The 24,361-nt window shown below is 43.9% G+C and overlaps 1 protein-coding gene across 4 annotated transcripts in view; it reads right to left on the minus strand.

Moving 5' to 3' along the window:
* Nucleotides 1–19,979: 19,979 nt before the first annotated feature.
* Nucleotides 19,980–24,361, minus strand: part of LOC146813012 (killer cell lectin-like receptor subfamily B member 1B allele C) — a 640,827-nt gene continuing 636,445 nt past the window's right edge. For all 4 annotated transcript variants that reach the window (XM_085620032.1, XM_085620031.1, XM_085620033.1 and 1 more), the window contains one exon: nt 19,980–20,274. In XM_085620032.1, the coding sequence (XP_085476158.1) occupies nt 20,145–20,274 (130 nt within the window). In that variant the 3' untranslated portion in view covers nt 19,980–20,144. The remainder of the gene's footprint in view (nt 20,275–24,361) is intronic.

Below are 24,361 nucleotides of genomic sequence, written 5' to 3' on the forward strand. Positions count from 1 at the left end.
CATACCTCTCAGGGGTCAACACAAATTTATTAACATGTATGATCTTCAAGGGGGTGTATTGGGTTAGATCCTCTACCTCTAATGTCAGGAGTGTGTCCCTCTCCACTGTGGGCATGTATCTCCACAAGCAACCTCTTCCCCAGGACTCCTCAGGAGCCTTGTGCACCATTAGAGCCACCGCATAGGTGGAGAACCATTTGTCAATTTCATCCCCCACAACAAACCTGGGTACCAAACCTTTCGGGAAACAAACTCTCCCTTCTTATGCAGACACTGCCGATATGCTGCCACCGCTGCTCATGGACTCCACTTGCATGGTTCTAATGTCCAGCTCTCTAAGGTTTAACTCATGAGCCATCCTCCTCTCCTCCATGGACGTCCTTTTCTCCTCTAGAGCTTGCTCCTTCTCCAGCTTTCTTTGCTCTGTTTCCTTCTCCATTTTCAGCTTAGCAAGCTCAAACTTAAAATGTCCTCTCCTCTCTTCTATCCTACATCTCCTCTCCTAGACAGGCCTCTGTATGATACACTGCTCCCTGCCAGGGTGGAATGACTAATTCAGAAAGGATGTTTCCCCCTCCTCCACAGGTGGCAGTACCAGACAATCCTGGTCGAAATCATCCTCAATCATATCCTCATACTCCTCAAATGATACATTCATAGCAGCACAGGCTTCTGCCCAGGCCTTCAGGGCCATTTGCAGCTCCACCTTCCTGATGGAGCCCTTAGCAGGAATCCCAACCCCCTTGTAAAAATCATTAGCTGCGCCACAGTATAACCTTCCAGGTTGCAATCTCAAAAGCTATTTTTGCAGGTGCAGAGGCAGATGTAGAACCTCTAGTTAGAGACATGGTTTTAGGAAAAAATAAAAAATACCAATTAGGGAGAATTGAAAAGTGTTTGAATTGGTTTATTAATGGAGTGGTAGTGTACACCAAGTCACTGTATGGCACTGCAAAAAACACAAGTCATGCACTCACCGCTGATCAACAATGCTAGAAATTGGGTTTCTGATTGGCAGAGGTATGTATCCTGTCAAAGCAGGAACCACAATCCTAGTCATTGTAAGTCAGATACACTCCATAAATTAATTTGGTTCACCCTCTGGTAGCTTGGCACAGAGCAGGCAGGCTTAACTTAAGAGGCAATGTGCAAAATATTTGTGCAACACTTTAAATAGTAACACAGTGAAAGCACCAAAAAATACTGTGCTTTAAAAATAGATTATATTTGTATGAACAAAACAAGAACAAAACAACAAAAATTAAATAAGGAAAACCGGAGTTATGTATTTTGAAAGAATAAATGTAAAAATGGTGCTTAAAAGCTTAAAGCACCAAACCGGGGTATCTGGTCACAGTTGACCAGGGTAATTCCAAATGTTCAGGCCAACCACAATAGAGCACAGGTTCGATACAGGAACCAGGTTGGTCCTGCTGAAAAGTACCTTGGTTGCGCTGTTTACAGAGCTGAGATGCGTGAAGCATGAAGCAATGCATGAGTGCCGAAGTACAGTATTCGTAGGCTGTGCATCATTGTCAAGCTACATAAATCAGGGATGCGTAATCGTCAAGCGACTGTAGGGGAAGCGTTGGGAACTGGAGGTGAAAAGCCGCGCTGCCAGTAATACAATGTCCTCAGTACTTGCGGGGGTGGAGATACGTCGGCTTCGCAGGAGATACGTCAGTTCTGACCAGTGAAACCTCATCAGTACATGGATTTTTGAAGATGCAGCACTTTAAATTCACTTCCAGGGGCTCAGGACTGGATGGACACCACTTGGCACAGCACGGCTCACAGCAGGCAGAGTCCATGTGCTGGTTGCAGGTTTTAGAGAGAAGTCTTTGATATCCCTGAGACTTCATAAAACAGTAGACAAGCCAACATGCCCTTGAAGTCACTCTGGGTTCAAGTGAGATGGATACAGTCCTGTCCTTCCTTAGCAGGGCAGAGAGCAACAAGCAGCAGGGTGGCACAGCAGAAAAGCAGTTCCTCCACACTACTGGTGCTGCAAGCCTACTGATGGCATTTAATTTACAGACCCTGAGCACATGTAGTGCACTTTATTAGGGACTTATATGCAAATTAAATATGGCAATTTTGGGTAGGTTAATGTTACCATGTTTAGAGTAGAGGCACATGCACTTTAGCACTGGCTAGCAGTGGCAAAGTACTCAGGGGCAGATTTATGAGCCCCTTGCGCCACTTTTGCGTCACTTTTAACATGGGAAAAGTGACGCAAAAGTGGCGCAAGGGGCTCATAAATCTGCCCCTCAGTGTCCTAGGCCAACAAAACGAAATTAGAAAAAGGTGTGGCAAACACAGCAAAAGGTTATTGGAGACCACTCAAAAGCTGTCAGGTCTAACAGCCCGGAAGGCCTGGAGCACCCTACTGACAGAAAGAGCTCCTACTCCCATGATACCTAGTGGGATTTTGTGATGTGCGAATGAAGATACAATCACATGCACAGTTGTGCTGCCCCACTCTATAGATGTGCTGAGACAACAAACACTTGAAATAGCAGCACCCAACACGTAGCAAAAACATCTAGGAAGCCAGAGAGAGATGAGAATAGGTAATGCCAGTGGCACTGTATCCTTGGAGTATTGAGACTGATGCCATACTCAAACACTCCCAGGAAGAGGTAAGGTAACTTCCAGAGACCTGGAAACACAAACAATTTTCTTTATACTCCTGCTTTTCAAGTCAGAGCCTGTCCTAGTGGGATATTATCACATTCCTACATGGGTAAGACTAACAGGACTCTGCTTCCTTTCAAATAATGTGTCCTCACACTTCATGATGCTGTGTTTGACGTGGTTCACAGTGCGACACAATGTGTCCCCACTATATGTGCACTAGAAATTCTGTCATGTAATTTTTTATGATGCATAGTTGTCCTGGAGAATAGGCTATACTAATGCATTAATTGCATGCAAGAGAGCTGTGCATAAGGTATGTTTTATGCTTGTTTGCCTAATACGAGCACATATATACTAGTACCTCTTTTCACTGTGGTTCCTTTGATACAAACATTAGCAGGAAATTAGGCCTACATATATGTTGCATGTTTTTGTGTTGCCTGACAAAGATCCTGAATTTTAGGACTGGGGCAACAGAGATAGTGACAATAAACTAGCAGGGCATCCATATTTGTCCTGATGAAAACCCCAGACCCTTAATGCCCTAACCACGAAGGCTGAAACATATCAACACTTATCAGGGGTACGGATGCTAAATTCCTTTAAAAACACCTGCCTAATATTTTCAACCATACCAGATTATACAAATTCCAATATTAAGAGGAAACTGGGGTGTCATCCAGGTATTTTTTACTTTTCAATAGGAATCCCATTCGGATGTAATATCCCTCCTTGGAACATGGTTGAGCTCATCCTGGGTTATACAGACCAGGATGAGACATGATGATGAAGCATGACATCTATAGGGTGTGTGAGGGTCAACATAACCTAAGGTAGGTCTTACCTTTGAGGTTTTGAGTCAAGCTGTTTACTACTTAAAACGGATTATAGGATATTCCTAGGTAAATATTTAATACTTTTGGGACATGCAACCTGTCAACCTTGAAAAAAAGTTCTTTTTAGGTCTCGCCTAGCGGTGCAGCGCATGCGATGCTTGCTTTGCGAGGCATGCAGTATACACTATAGGTGAGGGAAGCCCGCCCACTCCCCCGCCCACTTTTTCATTGGCTTTTGGCTTTTTCCTTTCTAAATGCTGACTTCTGATTAGTTTAGAGGCTGCTAGTCCCGCCTTATGACGGCCATGTCTCCTTCCATGGCTATTGGCACCTTTACTGCATGTTTCCTGAGCACTACTTGCAGTCTATCGTCATTTGGGCTTCTTTTTGGTAAGATGGTAGTTAGTTTTAGGCTTTGTTTTAAGGGGGATTGGGCTTGTTCCTCTTGTGAAAGCTGCTGCTGCATGCTTAAAAGGCACACGCACTGGGCACCTGGTGATTTGTAAATTTAAAATATTCCTCACAGCGCCCGCTTTCACTTTTAAATATTGAGCTTGAGGGCAGCCTTTAGTTAAAAATACTAAGTCTGAGCTCGCCTTCATTTCTACATCTAAACGCGACAGCAGCCTTCACTTATTCCACAATCGCTTTTATTTCTAAGCGTCACAGCCGCCTTCATTTTTAATTATTAAGCGCGACGCACTACTTCACTTTTAAATTGTTAAAGCATCCGAGGCATTCTGCATATCAACTCACATTCCATTTAAACATGGCCGTGAGGTTTGCTGCCTCTAAATCACGCCCCCATTTGCAGCTCCCCTTGTTTGTGCGCATGCTTAATATCAAAAGCATGCGCACGAGGTTTGGTCGTCCAGAGACTCCGGGTGCAAACAAGTAAGACACACAATCCTTCCACAGAAGAGCAGCGTTAGTGCTGTGAAGTGCTTCTCGAGCTTCTTTGTGTTTATTTTTCGGTGTGTCATTAGCCATTTGCATCTTAAGGTTCGAAGTCATAGGTACGGGAACTCAGCTAGGGGATGCCAGTACTGTGATATAATTACAGCAGCACTGCTGTGAAGTTATGGCTATGGTGTGTCTTTTGCGTGCATTATAAATATAGCAGGATTAGGATCTAGTTTCAGCACGGTGCCCTTTCACGAGCGCCACGCTGGTTTTGCATCCCCTCTCGTGTCTCTCTCTTCGCTCGCTCCTCCACCCCACTCTCTCTTCTGTGCCCCCCCCCCCCCTCCAATCAATCATGGGGCTCTCTCAGGCTGTTACACGTGAATAATTCTCAAAGATTGCTCTTTTTGTTTACGGCTGTCTTCTAACAGGAAGAACAAGCCTGTAATTAGAAAATAAAACACATAAAATGTTAGAAAATTACTGTCTGCCACTTATTATTATACACTTATAATGATGAGCGCAACAGTAGCCTAGAAGTGTGCTTAAATATCATAAGGATGGAGAGTGGGTAGTGAAGTAAAAGAGAAACGTTGGAAAAAAAATATAGAATTGCACATTGCGATGGAATATACAAGATGGTTGATACCCAAACTACATGAACTCAGTTGAGTATTTGGAGAAGCAATAATGATAATGGTACTGAAGAGAGAGGCGGCAGGAGAAAGATGGTGTATATAACTCTTGAAACAAGTTGTGGCATTTAAGTGTTGTAAATTAGCTGCACCTGCCGCTGCTACGATTCATAAAATGTGTTGATCCCTATTAATCAAAATAGCAATATTACTTGAGGGATGAAATTGACGGGGGCACAGCTATCTTTTGTGCAGCAGGTGCAGTGACACCAGGGCCTATTGAACCCTAACAATGCCCCCTTTAGTGCCCTAAATACCTTGTTATACTACTGGTCATTCACTTTACATATACCAATTAAGGAAAGCCCCTGTGAATCTTTGCCATGTGTTGTAGCATAGAGAAAACTGAATTTGTATTTAATACACGCACACGCACACACTCGCACGCACGCGCACACACACACACACATATATCAGATTAGAAGAATCCAACCAAGCAAGGACAGCTTCTGTATTAGCGTGCACCACTGTGAATGTGACAAGCCATAGCAGTGCAAGAGAAAAAACTTGACACAGTCCTAGTCATAGTCATGTGCATCTTTAGACCCTGTCTTTACAAAACTGAACAGCCTTACTATAGAGGAAACAATTCCTATTCCATGGTCGGACAACCATATAGTTCCCTTCTGGCTCAAAGTTCCTGAAACAACAATCAAACAACGCACCCTCCTCCCAAAAACCCAGGCATTAATGGTACAAGGGGAGAGGATGTGGTCCGTCGGCTAAACTGCCGACTTTGGTGCTAGAAACCAGGGTTCGAGCCTCGAGGTCGCGTACACATGTTGTGATTCTGGGCAAAATCACTTAATCTCCCCGTGCCTGAATGTGTAATGTAAATACGGTGCTCATGTAAAGCGCTTCAATACCTTCGGGTCGAGTTCGCGCTATATAAATATGCAAAAAAAAAAAAAAAAAAAGCGCAAAAAAACAGTATGGGCGGGTGCTGTCACCGAATCTGTTCCCATTCCAAAGGGTGACACGACGGAAAGATATAACTTATTTGAGCAATGGCTAAACAATAGTCTTGAGCCATAAAAAGAGGCTAAAAAGAGGGAAAGAGAACGGAGAAGGGCATATAAATAAAACAGCTAAAACTGCTCCAGAATAGCTACACAAAACTACAAACAAGCCATAAGCCAGGTCAGATTTGCCTACCTCGAGGAGAAAATAGAGACTGTCCCAACTCCTCCAAGGAATTGTTTAAGGTAGTCACAACCTTATGACTCTTCCTTCATGCTCCACAGGCCCCCTGCTTTCAAAAGAATGGTGCAACATGCTTGCCAACTTTTTTATTAACAAAATAAAAAAAAATCTACCACCAACCATCATACCACGTTAAAACTAAAGACAAGTTGAGGTCAGGTCCCATCCTGTCGACTTGTCACGCTTTGAGCCGTGAAACCATGGAAGACACTCTTTAGGCAATCAAATCAGGATCCCCTTTGGACCCAGCCCCTCCTGGGTCAAGGTGGCAATTCCTTATTGTCCATCCTTATCATTATTCTCAACCACTCATTAGAATCTGGCCATATGTCCCAACCATGGAAACATGCGATAGTGAAGCCGCTCCATAAAAAGCTACAGCTAATCCCCACCTCTCAGACATCTACAGACGCATTTCCCTGCTTCCGGTAGAGAGTAAACTACTAGAAAAGTATGTTAATAAACATCAGTCCAGTTTTTCGGAGACTCATGATGTCCTCCACCCTACTCAGACAGGCTTCAGATCAGGGACTGCACTGCTGGTAGCCACTGAGGAATTCCGCATTATCTTAGACCAAGGTGGTTCAGCGACAATGATAATGTTGAACCTAAGCACAGCTTTCAATACGGTATCACACACCATGCTCATCCAGAGGAAGAAGGAAGTTGGCACTACTGGGGATGCCATCAAGTGGCTTGTAGCCTTCCTGTAGAATAGGAGTTTCCAAGCGTGTGAAGGTTAATTATTCCATCTATCCACCCTCTGCGGTGTGGAGTCCCACAGGGCTCCTCACTGAGCCCCACACTTTTTTAATTTGTATGTTCTCCCTCTTGCAGAAATTGTACGGTCTCACTGTCTCGCATGAGGGTTTTATGCAGATGATAATCAGATCATCATGGACCTGACACCTACTGTCAGCCGAATCTCCACCCAACTCAATTCCTGTCATAAGGAGGTTACAAACTGGATGTCTGCAAGCAGTCTGAAGCTTAACAGCAATAAAACTGAGGTACTGGTGGTAGGCAACAACAGCCCAAGGTGACGGGAATTGACCTGGCCAAAACAACTAGGCAAACTACCAGAGCCAGCCAAAGCAGTAAAAAGTCTTGGCATTTGGATAGACGACAAGCTCATGATGGAGACTCTTTGCATCGCTCATCGGGCCATCCATGGAAAAGGCCCTCTCATCCTCCGAAACATACACACCCCCTATGTTCCAGGGAGATATCAGTGATCTACCAATCAGGGACTCCTGTCTGTGCCCAAGATCAAAAGAGTGAGAAGCGAAGGCCGCTTCTTTGTGTACCTTGCATCCGTGCTCTGGAACGCCCTTCCAGCCTCCCTCAGAAGTCAGCAGTCGGAAGAATGCTTCAGAAAATCTTTAAAAACACACCTTTCTTGAAGAGTGGATATTTAGTCAATGGTTCATCAGGGTAGCTCGGTGAGGTTGTTGCAACAAGTGCTGGGAGGCACGGTCGGGCAGCCATGCACTATATAAAAACAACTGAATTGAATTGAACTGTCAGAAAATACAATGTATGCTACAAAAAAACTGAAGTTGGCCAGCCTATTAACCCTGTGCAGTTGCAGTAAATTACGGTGAGCAGTCTAAATATCGAAACTTTAATTTCGACCTACAATAATATCGAGTTAAGAATATCGAAGGGACAGAATATCGATGTCAAGAATATCTATGGACAGAATATCGACCCTAAGGTAAGTAATATTGATTTCATTTATATCAATGTTAGTAATATCGAAATTAGTAATATCAATATGATATATAACGATGTTACTAATATCCATGTCACTAATATCTATATTTATAATATTACTATGTGTTTTATTATGTATTTATTATGTATGTGTTAATTATTTTTTGTTAAGTGTTCTACTGGTTTAAAAATATATGTATACAATTTTTATATGTTAATAATGGTTTTTTTAAGTTAATTTTGTGTTTTAGTACTGTAGCGGGTTGTGGGTTTATAGGGGAATAGGGTGGGAAGTAATTTAATTATATGAATTTAATTATAAATTTTTGGGAATTATAAATTAATTTTAAATAATTTTAGCGATTAAATTTTGTAGCGGGTTGTGGGTTTATAGGGGAACAGGGTGGGAAGTAATTTGATTATATGAAATTAATTATAAATTATAAAATAATTTAAAATAATTTTTGCGTTTAAACTCTGTAGCGGGTTGTGGGTTTATAGGGGAACAGGGTGGGAAGTAATTTAATTATATGAAATTAATTATAAATTATTAGGAATTATAAAATAATTTAAAATAATTTTTGCGTTTAAATTCTGTAGCGGGTTGTGGGTTTATAGGGGAATAGGGTGGGAAGTAATTTAATTGTAATTAAGTAATATTTGTATTTATTTATTGGTATTGATAATTATATTATTGTTAATTAAGTATTAATTGGTAATTAATTATTATTAATTGGTAATTAGTTTGTATTAATTGATTAATTGATAATTATGTTAACTGTATTATTTTATTATTTGAGTGTTTTGTGTGTTTATAGGGGAATAGTGTTGGAAGTAATTGAAATCTAATTAAGTAATTATTAAATTTGTTGTTGGGTATAGATAATTAATTAATTGGAGATTAATTATTAATTGGTAAATATTTCAAATTATAATAATTTGGTTATGAAAAATAATTTATTGTTGATTAATAATCAATTGGTAATTAAATATGTTTAAATATTATTTATTGATATTTCTAATTAATATACTAATAAGTAATTAATAATTGGTAAAGAATGTATAATAATTAATATTTTGTAATTGGTAATTAGTGTTTGATAATTATTTTTTGGTCTAAAAAATGTTATTGTTCAATATTTTTTAATTGGTAATTCATATTCATTAATTATTATTTATTGGTATTTATTATTAATTTATTGCTAAATAATTATTTATTGGTAGTTATGTTTTTAATAAATATCTATTGGTATTTGTAAGTAATTTTGAGTTATTTAATAATTAAATTATTAATTATTTTAAAGAATTATTTTATTTATAAGTATGATATTTTTAACTTCTAAGCTATCCAACACTTGCCCTACTGTTGCACTCTCTGGAGTTAGAATAGTAATTTTTACCCCTACACAATCCAACACTTTCCCTGCTGTTGCACTCTCTGGAGTTGGAATAGTAATTTTTACCCCTACGCTATCCAACACTTTCCCTACTGTTGCACTCTCTGGAGTTGGAATAGTAATTTTTACCCCTACGCTATCCAACACTTTCCCTGCTGTTGCACTCTCTGGAGTTGGAATAGTAATTTTTACCCCTACGCTATCCAACACTTTCCCTACTGTTGCACTCTCTGGATTTGGAATAGTAATTTTTACCCTTACGCTATCCAACATTTTCCTTTCTGTTGTTTGTTTTGGAGCTGGAGTAGTAGTTTTATTGTCTCTGCTATTTAATATTTTTTTTATTATTTTAGATAATGTAGTATATAATTAATTTTAACAATAGTAAAATTAAATGTAATAGTTTTAATTTGTTATAAATAATTATTTAATTTGTATTTATGTTATTGTTTTATGTGTGTAATGTTTTTGCAATTGTTAACATTTTTAAATAATGTATAATTTATTAAAATAATTATTAAAACATTATTAAGTAAGTATATATATTATATATTATATGTCTATGTTTAATTAATTTTTTATTAAATTATATTTATTAGTTATTAATTTTTAACATTGTGAAATATGAAACGCGTTACTTACCTGTAACAGCAGTTATCCAGTATTGGTGTCTTTCATAGATTCGCATGCCTGAATCATTCCCCGTCGTGGCCTATCCTTGTCCTTATGTAAAAAGGACCAAACTCTTAGAGCCAGCCAATCAGCTATCACCTCCTTCTAGAACCTTCCTGACAGGAGCCTCAGTCCCTCAGATTTTCGTACGCACCAAGCTAGGTAGGCGTAATACAGTGAGAGAGAGACGTGAGTCCTTCCAGGGGAGGCGGGAGGGTTGCAAGTGAATCTATGAAAGACACCAATACTGGATAACTGCTGTTACAGGTAAGTAACGCGTTTCTTATCCAGTATTAGAGGTGTCTTTCATAGATTCACATGCCTGAATCAGAGTAGTCAGCAATACATTATGCACATTCCTGATGTAATCATGCCATATAGTCATTTTAGATAATACACATATTACCATGCGAGTTTGAAACATTGGCATACATCAATATATCATAGCAGCAAGAGATGTGCATACCAGGATGGCGGGATGTTGGAAGGATCACCTCACTGGAATAGATGGCGAAGCACCGCCTGGCCCACTGCTGCATCCTTCATAAGTTCAGCATCCAGGCAGTAGTGTCTGGAGAAGGTGTGCGGTGACTTCCACGTCGCCGCTCTACATATGTCCAAAATCGGCACTCCAGCGAACAGCGCTGCTGATGTGGACATCGCTCTGGTGGAATGCGCTTCCACCCTAGCTCTCAAAGGCCGTCCGGCCCCGTCATGGCAGAATGCTATCGCTGAGGAGATCCACCGTGAGATGCTCTGTTTCGTTAGAGGCATACCCATCCTTGGCCTACTGTAGGCCACAAATAGCTGTGATGACTTCCTGAAGCTCTTTGTTTTGTCTATGTAAAACTTTAGACACCTTTTGAGGTCCAAGGAGTGTAGCGTCCTTTCTGCTGCGGTGGTAGGGTTTGCAAAGAAGGAACGTAGAACCATCGGTTCATTGAGGTGAAAGTCTGAAGGCACTTTCGGTATGAACTTGGGATTTGTCCTCAGCACCACCCTGTCCTGTTTGAACTGCATGAAGGGTTCCTGAATGGATAGAGCTTGTAGCTCGCTGACTCTCCTGGCAGATGTTAGAGCGAGCAGCAGAGCCGTTTTCCATGAGATGTACTTGATGGATGCTCGATGAATGGGCTCAAAAGGGTGCTTCATGAGTTGGTTAAGGACTAAATTGAGGTGCCATGGCGGTGGGACCCGTCTAGGTCTTGGGAAGGATCTATATAGTCCCTTTAGGAACTGCTTGATAAGCCTACTGGACCAGAGAGACGGTCCTTTGCAAGTCCTGGTGAATCGTGAAATGGCCGCCAGATGCACCTTTATGGATGCGTGCGCCAATCCTGACTGTGCCAAGTGTAGTAGATATGGCAATATCTGTTCGGGCGTGATATGGAGTGGTCTCAGGCCTTTCTCTAAACACCATGTGCAGAATCGTTTCCATTTTAGAGAGTAGGCTTTGTTGGTACTGACCGCTCTTGCTTTTGCCAGCACGTCCCTGCATTCCTGCGGGATGTTTAAATGACAGAACTCTCTGTGCTCAGGAGCCAGGCCGATAACCTGAGCGATTGCAGGTTTGGGTATTGCACCTGCCCGTTGGACATTGTCAGCAGGTTCGGGTGCTGCTTCAGACGAATCGGTGTCCTGATGGAGAGGCGATGAAGATCCGAGAACCAGTGCTGCCTCGGCCAGAACGGGGCAATTAGGATCAGGGTACAGGGCTCCGCCTTCATCTTCCTGAGAACCCTGGAAATCATCGGAAACGGTGGAAAAGCGTACGCAAATACGCTGAACCAACCTATGGAAAAGGCATTTCCGAGTGACCTTGGTTGGGGACGCCAGCTTGCGTAGTTTGGGCATTTGGCATTCTCCTTGGTGGCAAACAGGTCGATTCCTGGGACTCCCCATTCTGAGAATATGTGAGCCAGCGTACTCTTGTCGAGCTCCCATTCGTGGGAGAGGGATTTCTGTCTGCTTAGGGCATCCGCAATGGTGTTGTCCTTGCCCGGGACATAGTCCGCCCTGAGCGTGATCCCATGGAGTACAAGCCAGTTCCAGACCTTTTGCGATTCGCGTGATAGAGTGAGCGAACACGTTCTTCCCTGTTTGTTGAGATAGTGCATCGTCGTGGTGTTGTCCGTTCTGACGAGCACCTGGGAGTTCTGGATGCGTGGTAAAAAGGCTTGCAGCGCCAGATACACAGCCCTCAGTTCCAGAAGATTGATATGGAGTTACTTCTCCTGATCCGTTCATTTGCCGCTTACTTGGAGGTCCTGTAGGACGGCTCCCCAGCCTTCCAGGGATGCATCGGTGGTGATCACCAGCGGTGCTGCTGGAAGAAGGAATGGCAGTCCTATAGACAAATTCTTGTGATTTCTCCACCATTCCAGGCTCTTGGATATTTGCGGTGTTATCTTCACAATGTCTTCGAACGAACCTGTACTCTGTGTCCATTGGTTCGTGGGGGCTTCTTGCAATGGACGCATCCGCAGTCTGCAGTGAGGGATGAGGAGTATACAAGAAGACATCATTCCTAGGAGTGATTTGTAGGTTCGAACTCTTAGGGACCTCCTTGATGCCACAGCCGTGGCCAGAGATATTATTTTGTTTATTCTTTCCTTTGAAGGAAATGCCCTTGCGCATTCCGTGTTCAAGGTCGCCCCGAGGAAGGTGATGCTTCTTGTTGGGGACATGTAGGATTTCTTGTGATTGAGAGTCAATCCTAGTTGTTGAAAAAGATTGGTGCAGGCGTTGGAGGATTCGGTCGCGCCTGCAGCTGAAGGTGCCTTTACCAGCCAGTCGTCGAGGTAGGGGAAGACTTTGTGACCCATTTGACGCAGGAAAGCTGCCACAGGTGAAAGGCACTTGTTGAAAATCCGCGGAGCGGATTTGAAGCCAAACGGTAGGACTTTGAATTGGTAGTGCTGTCCTGCCACCTCGAATCTCAGAAATTTTCTGTGCTCCTTGAGTATCGGGATGTGGTAGTAGGCATCCTGAAGATCCAAAGATGTCATGAAATCTCCTTTTTCTAGAATGCCTAGTATTTCTTGGATCGTCACCATCCTGAACGACTGACTCTTTAGGAAAGAGTTGAGTGCCCTGAGGTCTAGTATGGGCCTCCACTTTTTCTCCTTCTTGCGTATAAGAAAGAAGCGGGAATAGAATCCTTTCTCCCTTTGAGACGATGGAACTCGCTCGATCGCTCCTTTCTTCAACATCGCAGATATTTCTTGGAGCAGCAGTCGTAGATGTTTGTGCGAAAGCCTGCGGGGAGGGGTTACAGGTGGGATGGTGGTGAATTCCAGGGAATGGCAGAATCTTATTAATTGAAGTACCCAGCGATCTGTGGTGATGAGATGCCAATTTTCTAGGAAATGGGTCAATTTTCCTCCAATCTTTAATGAGGAATATAGTTGCTGGACTGGCTGGAGTAATTGGTCACTGGTGTCCGCCAGTGCCCCTCTTCTGGTTTTTACCCCTGAAGTTTGACCTCCCATAAGAAGTCTGACGACCTTGTTGCTGCTTCTGTTGGTACTGGGATTTATTCTGGTAGGAATACAAGGACTTATTTTGATAGGATCCCCTGTAGGAGGACTGGCCCCTGGATTTGTTGCCTCAAAAGGACTGATTCCTTGCCTGCAAAGTACCAAGTGCTCTAGCTGTATCAGTGTCTTTCTTGATTGCTTGGAGCGCCTCGTCAATCTTGTCTCCGAAAAGGTGTTGGCCGTCGAAGGGCATGTCCAGCACCTTCGTCTGCACCTCTTGCCTGAATGATGTTGCCTTAAGCCATCCCTGACGGCGCAGGACTGCTGCCCCAGCTAGTTGTCGAAAGACCGTCATGGCCACATCTATGGCACAATCAATGATCTCAGCTGCCGAGGTTTGGCCCTCCGTAAGCAGTGCCTTGACCTCCTCCTGAACTGTGTTTGGCAGTTCCGCTATATATGGGGCTATATCTTCCCAAAGATGGCGGTTATAACGCCCTAACAGGGCTATGGAGTTGGCCACCTTGATGGTCATGGCCGATGTCGTAGTAAACCTTTTACCAATTGTGTCCAACTTCCTGCCTTCCTTGTCTGGTGGGGCTGACAGAGGAGAGGAAGGGTTGCGAGAATTCTTTTGGGCCGCCTGGGTTACGACCGAATCCGGTTTCGGGTGCCCATTAAGGCAAGCTGGCGCTGTGGTTGGAGCCTTGTATTTTTTATCCAGGCGTGGAACAACCGCAGGTACAGAGGCCGGCGTCAGCATCAGTTTCTTTCCCTGGTCCCAGAGAAAGTCTAATATTGGGATCGACTTCGTTGTCTTCTTTGTTTGGGGGTACGACTCGAACGTACACGGGTGTACATACACGGGGGGGTCCGACACGTACAGTTCGACACGTACACGGGTGTACATACACGGGTGGGGGTACGACTCGAACGTACACGGGTGTACATACACGGGGGTACGACACGTACAGTTCGACACGTACACGGGTGTACATACACGGGTGGGGGTACGACTCGAACGTACGGGGCTGGGGGGGTACGACTCGAACATACGGGGGCTGGGAGGGGGTCGGCGTGTACATACGGGGGCTGGGGGGGGTCGGCGCGTACATACGGGGGCTGGGGGAGGGTACGGCACTTACCGGGCCACCTACTCTGGTCGTTTCGCGCCGTACTTCGCTTTTCCGGCACTTTTTGGGTGCCGTGAAAATATTGCCGTCCGGACTGCTGTCGGTTCGAATCGTACTTCCTGGGTCGTGAAACGCTGCCTGGAAGCGTCCCGACGTCACGTCGCAGCATTCCCGGATCACATTCGTATGCATATTTTCGTCGGTCGGTGTTTTTTACGATTCGTACGGAAATGGTGTTTCCGTGCGAATCGTAATTCCATGTTTGTAAAGTTTTACAACCGGGTACGAGTCGGACGGAGAATACGCTCCGACCGACGGTTCGTAACCGGTTTTTACCGGATCGTAATCGGCACCAGAATCTTTTGCAGGATCCCCTGCCGTCATCCGTGGTGTTGTCGACGGTGGTAGGGCCATAGACGACGTTTCTATCAGCTTGGATTTCTTCCATGGCTCAGTAATACCCATGGTCGACGACGATTCCTCCGTCGACGATACTCTCATCGACGGCATGACCTTCGTCGACGGTGTCCCCGTAGACGATATTTTCTTCGTCGACGATGCTTTCGTCGACGATGCGCTCTTCGACGATTCATCTGTCGTCGACGCCTTCGTCGTCGACATCTTCGTCGTCGACGTCGTCGTCGGCAACCCTCCCGTCGACGGGGGGCTCTTCATCGACGATGCCGTCGTCGACGGGGCAATCTTCGTCGTCGACGAGCTTTTGGACGTCGACGACGGCTTTAGCAGTATTATAGATGGAATAGGTTTACCTGCTGACGACGATGAAGGAGTGGTCGTCGTCGACGAGAAGACTGACGACGCTATCGTCGTTGACACAGTTGTCGTCGCTGTGGAGACATAACCTTGCGCCCCAACTCTTTTTTGCGCTGAGGAGGTTGTCGCAAGTTTGCTGGCCGACTGGGTACGCTTCTTAAAAGCCTGAGAATCCTTTTCAGACACTGAAGATTTTGACGATCTTGCCTCTGAAGACTTCTTTTGTGCCTTCATAGGAGGAGTGTCTGAGGGGCCAGGAGACGCCACTCTTGGCCTCTTCAGGGAGACTTCAGAGGTCCTTGAAAAGCTTCCCTCTGAGGATACCACACTCTCCCTCTCCTTAAGCCTGTCCATCCAGATGAGCAGACGACCTTCTCTGTCCCTCAAGGTCTTGTGAGGGAAAGACCTACATATCTTACAGTCCTTAGGTATGTGGTCAGGATAAAGGCAATATAGGCAGAGGTCATGCTTGTCGTCCACATGTAGCCTTTTCTTCCCACATGAAGAACAGGCCCTGAAAAGGGCTTTCTTCTGGGATTCAGACATGCCAGAATTTAGAAGAAATAAATCACTCACTGCAGTGATAAGTGGCTTGAAGTAATCCTGTTCAAGTTTTTGAAGAAAGAAGTCACTTTTAAAAGTGAACAAGTTGGTTTTGAAGAGATCCTGAGGAGAACTCAGGCTGGAGACTCCCTAGCACAACGTGTGGTAGAAAATCTGAGGGACTGAGGCTCCTGTCAGGAAGGTTCTAGAAGGAGGTGACAGCTGATTGGCTGGCTCTAAGAGTTTGGTCCTTTTTACATAAGGACAAGGATAGGCCACTAAGGGGAGGCCCTTAGGCCTATTTTTCTCTATGTATGTCTATAGGACATTACTTTTCTATGTACCGGAGGCTCCCGTCTCGACGACGGGGAATGATTCAGGCATGTGAATCTATGAAAGACACCCCTAATACTGGATAAATTTAATTATGTTTATTTTATTTATAAGTATTATTATGTTTATTTAACATATTTTTATAACCAAAAAAAACCGATATTTTTAAAAACAATATTTTTGACATCTATATTTTATTTTCGATATTTTTGTACTTACCATGTTGTAGATAGGATGTCGATATTCTTGACATCGATATTAGTGTTGTTATATTTGTGTAGGTCGAATTTCTGACTCGAAATTTTGTCAGAGAACCGTAAATTACATAGCGTGGCGCGTGCCTTTTAAGATGAAAACTTTCCAATGTAACTCTAAAAATAGTTGTGCCTTGCTTGTAGTATGGTGATATATGTGATATTCCACCCCCATACAATACATTTGTATAGTATATTTGCATACGTACATGTATTTATATATTTTTTTATTTTGTTTTCTGTCATTAAAATCGGGTCTAGATACAACTCCAAACTATGGAGTCATTGATCGGATGCTCTGAGAGTTGGGGCTTCTTGGGAGGTGGGTTTTAGGCGACCCATTGAAAGGCAAGGGACACGGAAGGTTCATAAATAGTTAGCCATTGGATTCCTGAGTTTGGGGCATGAACTATAATAAGTCTTTCTCTATGATTTTGCATAGGGATGCTGGTAGATTGAGTGTTTGCATGCCGGTGTAGTGAGTTTGTGCTTGCTTGCCAGGGCTTTTGAAAGTTCTCTTCCGTTGACTCCCTCATTGTGGATGTCGAAATGATCTTGATCAATCTAGTATCTACTAAGGTCAGTGCACCAAGCCTTTTGCAGTCACAATGGTGATGTATGACTGTGCGACGATGTGCAAGACACAAGCATATCAGTCTTGTTGAATTCCTTGGAGGTATGAGGTTTCTGCTGCCGCACATACTTGCATGTCAAAGTGAGACAATAAGTAGTATAAACACCAACACCACAGCATGCGCAGTCATTTGCATCAGAACAATAGCATTCCAAGCAGAGGTCTTCATTGCCTACCCAACACATCCAGCAGCCATCCAACTTAAACCATGAATCCTACACGGTCGAGCCAGATCTGTATGAATTCAATGCCAAACCAGGTAACCTAAGGGCAGAGAAGGTTTTTTACAAGAGAGTAAACTGACTCTAGTGAATAAGTTAAATGTTGTGATCTACCCTCAAGGAGATTATGTATTTCTTAGCAATATTGATATTTTTAGTCCACTGACACCCAGCTCACCTATTAGCAAAAATCTATTTCTGACTTAATGAAATGATCGCAGGGGTGCCTGATATTCTTCTTGGTTTTCACTAAATCCAAGTTCTTGTCAGGGTTTATCTTTTATGGTATATTAGAACTGATGTGATAATGGATGTATGACGTTACAATGCAAACTATTACAACGCATACCTTTACAATGCGTTTTTTACAACAAAACTTCCATTACAACGCATGTTACCTTACAACACAAATTACTATTCTAACACGGCTGGATGCTTACCTCAGGGAAGGTGCTGGCCAGTGAGGGATATGCGTAGTAATGGCAGGTGTTGTAATGGAACTTGCATTGTATTGACCTCATTGTAAAGGCCATGCGTTGCAATGCCTGCATTATAATGGATGTTTCCTTGTTACAATGAAGTATGAAAAAGATATTTGGTACTGCATGCAGAGTTTGTTAATACCTTACCACAATAGGTAAACTGGTGGCTACTTCAGTCTGCCAAACTGGTGGTTTTTAATTCTCTCCTGCTCTTAGAGTCCTTGGACTCAGCAGACACAGCTTGCTGAGACAGGAGCCCAACGACACAGTTATGAATTAAAGGCTTTCTATCTGCTGATTCTCCTCTGTCACATTCAAAGCCTGAATTACATCCCCCAAACAGATTCACCTAAAACAAAAATTTGATGCCTCATGACAAGAACTTCCACCAACTAAAAGGGAGCATAAGGTCTATGAGCCACTCACTGAGTTGAAGATATGAAGCGGCCTCATCTAGAGATCAGACTCCCTTCACTGAAATTCGTCATACTTTTCAGCCCTCCTGCCCACAGCCCCCAATTTGGAGACATATATTCCAAATTCCAACAAAAATTAAGAAACGTTCAGACAAGTGGATGGTAGAGATACTAAAACCAGGTCACCCTGTGCAAATCACAATGTAGCCTTCCATTTACTACATCCAAGCAGGTGACGTAGCTTCCCCAGATTCTGAAACTAGAGTTCTATTCTCTTGTACCATATTGCGGAAGTACACGGAACACTTCTAGAACAGACACCAGAGAGCTTGTGCAAATTGTTATCTGAGCACAGTGAAGATAAGGGGTCTCCGGTGCACCACAAATCATGGAAAAGTAGGCAACTGTGTTCCTCAGCAACAGTCTGAGAAGGTCATAAAATAGCAGGTAAATATCAGTTAGAGAGATCGTTACTGTATATTAGTTCTGGTACATGCATATTTTTGCTAAACCACAAACATAACAGTTTTCATTTGTTATCAATTACTAGCAGTTTTACACCTGCATTTAAGCATAAACTCAGTTCCCACAGTGATCACAAAATGCCTGTTAGTCGTTGCAACTCAGCGAAGAGGGCACAGATAACTTCTGAACCTGACCAATTGACTATTTGTGCCACTATCCCTGGAAGACCCATCACAGGCTTTTCAATACTGCACAACCTGGCTCCATGTAGATGGTGTTAAGCGAAGGATGCACCAAAGCAGATAAGAAGAAAGTAACTTTTACTCCAGAAAATAAGAGCCCACAGCCAGCAGCTCCTCCTCCTATGACCTCCAACTGCAACTCCCTGTTTAGGTCGAACATTCGAAACATCTTGTATATACTGTAGTATATACTTATTATATACTTACATGTATATGTACTTTGTGGGCTCTGGAAATCAGCCCTAGGACTTGTCTGCTTCCACGTAGGGACTTTTTCTGTTCAACTGCCTCTATTTAACTGTCTTGATAGAAAACGACCAGCAGAGGTCGGTAAAATACTGGAATTGCTTTCTGCTGAGGAACTTTCTTTTTTTAATTTTTCTGGCAACTGCCTCTATTTTAACTTTCTTGATTGAAAACGACCAACAGAGGTTTGTAAAATACCAGAATCACTTTAGCATTCTCTAGATTCCAGTCCATAGAAATTGTCTTCCACAAGCACCCGTAGACAATAATATTTTTTTCAAATTTTGTATTTTCAGTGATATGACCACCGAAGGCCCTGATTTTATATTAAAAACAGAGCTTTGGACTATACCATTTTCTGCTGAAAGGCAATATTTCTCTCCAATATTTCTCTCCTGGCGTGTCACACAGTTTGGCGCTTACTTTCCGTCCATGTTAAAGAACAGTAGATGTTCCAGCACCCAGGCTAATAAGCTGATTAGCTACATACATATGCGGTCCCAAAGGCGAGACCGATTGCATTGCAAATGCTTGTTTCTCCTTGCATCTCCTAAGTAACTGGACTGTGACCTACGCACACACCATGAAGGCAGTTCTTTGATTACCAGATTATTGAACAGAAGCCACATCCAGCCTGAGACCGGGGTAATGTTTGCCAAGTAGAAATTCAGTGTTTACATTAAGATTTCATCACATTCAAGCCTGGCCTTATGACACCTTTATTATCTGCATCCAACATTTCCAGGGGTTTGACACTGTTTGGGAAGTGACACATGGTTCTCTAGTATTTAGTCCTAATTATTTAACTACATATGGCTTGGCTTTTCTTGATGCTAATGTCTTTGACTGCAGGTTTAAACCTAGGAGCTACAGCTCTCAGGCTCCTTCTGGCAGATCCAGGATAAATGATTGATGCATCGTGAGGATTCAATGGAGCCGCTGTTCATCGCTCCACACTGGTCTCCATCAGCAGGGCCTGTGACACGGAACCTGTAGAAACAAGGACATTAATGTGAGATGGATGCTGTCAATGATAAGACAAACTTGTATTACAAAACATTGTGCTGGCAGGCATGCAATGTAAGAAATGGTTCAGTGAATATTGTCGGTACCAAAAAGCTGCCACCTGAATGACGCAAGATATCAAAAGATGAACATGTGTCCTCCTAAACTGGGTCTGTGCTCCCAGCTGAACATTTCAAACGTCAGATGTGAATTTCGATCTTCTGGCTGTACTATTTATAAACTGAACTACAGTATTTTGGAAGAAAAACTATTGCCCTACATGGCACCACAGCTGTCTGACTCTTGCAGCACAAACTCTTGTAGGGTACCTGCAAATAAAGGTGCAATAATAAAAGGGTTCAACAGTGGCCACTACTATCTAAAACTTTAAAGAGTTTGAACACAGACTTAGGAGGTTTAAAAACAAGCAGGAAGTATAGTTTTCACTGGGTCACAGATTTGTATGGATATCGATTTGGGGGGGCATGGAGAAGTGACACGTTCCGGCATGCATGTAGAGGCCATGATACCTGATGCATGGGGTGGCGTCCGACCTGACTCTCGGAGGTCCTGTGGTGACAGGGACCGTGGGTGGGCCTGAGACCCGGGCTACTGAGCCCTGCTGAGCACCCCCGCTAGCTCTCTGGCATCTGGTCCCTGCTTTCCCTCCAACTTGAGATCCGCAGGGACTGAACCCCACTTGCCAGGGTCGGCTTTGCTTGCCTGCGGGGGGCAAAGTGCCCTCAATAGAGCTGTGTGGCTGGAACCCTTTGTACCTAGAGGATCGAACATCACCAGCCTCCCCTGTGGGAAGGTGGGCCCAGTGAGTGTACAGTGGTTGGCGCTTTCTCTGGTGTGTCGGTGTGGCTCCCAGGAGTGGCCGCAGACATTTCCAGGGACGACACGAGGAGTGGCTTCCTGGGCACCACTGCAGTTGACCTATGATGATTGAACGGAGGTGCAGTGGATGCCCCTGCAGACAACTCTGCACTGCCAACATCCCAGATCCAGCAGACCCCTCGCCCTTCTTGTCTAAATTGCCCCACTGCCTGACCTTAGACCAGCGTGGAGGCCTAGTGGTACATTCAAGGGCCCACCTGCGGCTTTGATTGGGATCATGGACTACACATGGACTACTCTGCGGTGGTGCTGTCTTGGCCAGGCGACCAACCATGGAGGCGTGGCATGGTGCAGGCTCCCCATATCTGCTGTCCGCACGCCCGCCATCCCACCCTTGTGCTTGACATCTGGGAGTGCTTCCCCACCAGGCCCTACAGACTACATAGCTGGTGAACAGATCGCCAAGGGCTGTGTTTCATCAGAAAGTTGCATATCCAAGACCGCAGCAGACATGGCTGATGGTTCAACCTGGGCCCCTGACTCCGAGAGGTCAAACAGCATTGACATCCTGCTGGTGGGGATCCACTCTGGCTTCTGAGCTATGGACACCCGGTTCAACACCCTGACCAGTAGGCTGTATGGAATGAGTGAATGTCTAGATCGACCTAACACCCGCTTAGACAGCGCAAAAGAGCTTTTTACAACCCTGGAGGAGGGAGCGGTGAAGTGTCGAATCAACTAGACAAATTAGAACGCCTCCTCAAATCAGTTGCTATAAAAAATGAGGAGTTGGAAGCCCAACCAGGCCGCAATAGGCTGCAAATAGTTGTGGTCAACAGACACCGGTAAGATGGATCTTTTTGTGGGGTGCATCCTGATAGACCTTTTTAGCTGTGAACATTATACTTCTATCTTCATAGTGGAGCAAGCCCACCACTCGCTGGGCTTGCTGCCGCCCCTTGGCGTCTCACCTCGCCCCATCATTGCCTGTCCTTTCAATTTTAGGGACCTTGACACTGCTCTTCATTTAGCACATGAGACTTGGCAGGTGCAGTACCAAGGATGTAAGCTCTTCTTACCTGAATATATTAGTGGTAGAGGAGGCACAGGGCAAATATACAGACACTAAATCCATGCTTATGGCCTGAACTATTACATGCTCTAACCGGTAATCTTGTGGGTTGAGATCAATGGTAAGGCACAGATTTTCTGCATCCCTGCATTTGCCCACACTTACTGCAAGCAATATGACAAAGACTACCAGTCACCACACAGGTTGGCATGCCTGAACGCTTCCAACCAGATCTGCATGCCACCAACAGCTCCAATCTCTTCCCCCCGACGAACCAATCGCATGGGGCTGCAGCATCACCCTGATACTCGAACTCACATGCTGAAATATGCCCTCACATGTCCTCTTCTTTTCACCCTCTTCCTTTCCTCTCATACCCATCTCCAACTGCTGTCTCTTCCCACTTTTTGATGACCCTTGGCCTTAATTTGTTTTTCAACATTTCAGTTCCCTGTCTTGATAGGGCCCAGTTGCTGCAGTGTCGCCACTTCCTTGATGCACACCATGGTGTGATTTGATTGTTATTTGTTCTAGTGTTGACAGTTTGTACTATGGGGATTCTCTGGGCAGCTAGGGCCTGGTGTGGGTGGTGGACGGGTAAGCTTTATTTGGTGGTTATTGTTTGTCTATATGAGTTCTGATTGAAATTACTATATCCCTACACCACACACTATGGGCACGATTCACCGAACTAACTTAAGAGAAAATCCTAAACTTACTAACATTTTGGTATTCACAGAAGGCACTTACTCATTTCGGTAACGTTAGGACTCCTAAATGCCTTCTGTAAATACCAAAAGTCTTAAAGTTAGGATTTTTCTCAGTTTAGGAGTAGTAAAGGTAGGACTCCTAACTTTACTACTCCGAAACGGAGAAAAATCCTAATTTTAAGACTTTCGATATTCACAGAAGGCATTTAGGAGTCCTAAAGTTAGGAGTCCTAACTTTACTACTCCTAAACTGAGAAAAATCCTAACTTTAAGACTTTCGGTATTCACAGAAGGCATTTAGGAGTCGTAAAGTTAGGACTCCTAACTTCTGTGAATACCGAAATGAGTAAGTGCCTTCTGTGAATACCAAAATGAGTAAGTGCCTTCTGTGAATACCAAAATGGGAGTAAGTTTAGGATTTTGTCTTACGTTAGTTCTGTGAATCGGGCCCTATATTTCCTGAATATCATTCACAACATACCAATGTTACATAGCAACACTGAACCAAGGGTCGAGATACCCTTCCTAGCTTGGAACAATAGGAGCATCAACTACCCTCATAAGGGTAAGTTGCTGTTACAATATTTGATCCGTCATGGTATTAAAATAGTATTTTTACAGGAGACACATTTCCCCCCAAGCACGCTACACACTTTCGCATCTTCATGGGGCCCACATAGGTTTTTGTCCACCTACAGTACATATTCATGCGGGGTCTGCAATTTAATACACAGCTCATTCCCCTTCATCCCTAGAGCACATTTTACTGATGCTGGCGGCTACTATGGGAATTTGGCTGGGCTGCTGGCGGGCCACAGTGTGTTGCTTCTAAAGCTATATGCCCCTAATGTCGACATCCCAGAATTCTTTCATGATCTGCACTCCCTTCTAGGGTGTATCGATGCAAAACATGTCATATCGGGGGGTGATATTACCATGTTCTTTGACCCTTTGCTGGATTTCACAGCCACAGCACCCATGGCAAACCAAAATCCTTAAAGTTCTTGGAGAGATCTGGCGACGCTAACTCTCTTCAAGACGCGTGGTGCTTTCAGCATGCTGTACTCTCGGGTTACACATTTTACTCAGAGCCCCATAACACATGGTCATGGATTGACTATTGCTGCTATCACCCATGGTGCTTCCCTGGTTGGGTGACATTTCCCATCTTTCACGCACATTATCAGACCACTCCCCAGTTCTCATGGTACTGGCTGTGTCATTTGGTAGGGGCAGAGAACGCAGTTGGCGTTTTCCCTGCAATGCTCTCCATTATGACTTTTTCCGTGTGGAACTGCGCAGTGCCATAATGGATTACTTTGAACTGAATGAGGGATCTGTTGTAAAGCAGGCTATCCTTTGGGAGGCTTTCAAGGCCTATATACATGTGATTTGTATCACAAAACACTCAGGTGTACTCCGTGATATCCAACAAGCCTAATACCGAATA

Source organism: Triturus cristatus, chromosome 7, assembly GCF_964204655.1.
Source record: "Triturus cristatus chromosome 7, aTriCri1.1, whole genome shotgun sequence".
Classification (NCBI taxonomy): domain Eukaryota; kingdom Metazoa; phylum Chordata; class Amphibia; order Caudata; family Salamandridae; genus Triturus; species Triturus cristatus.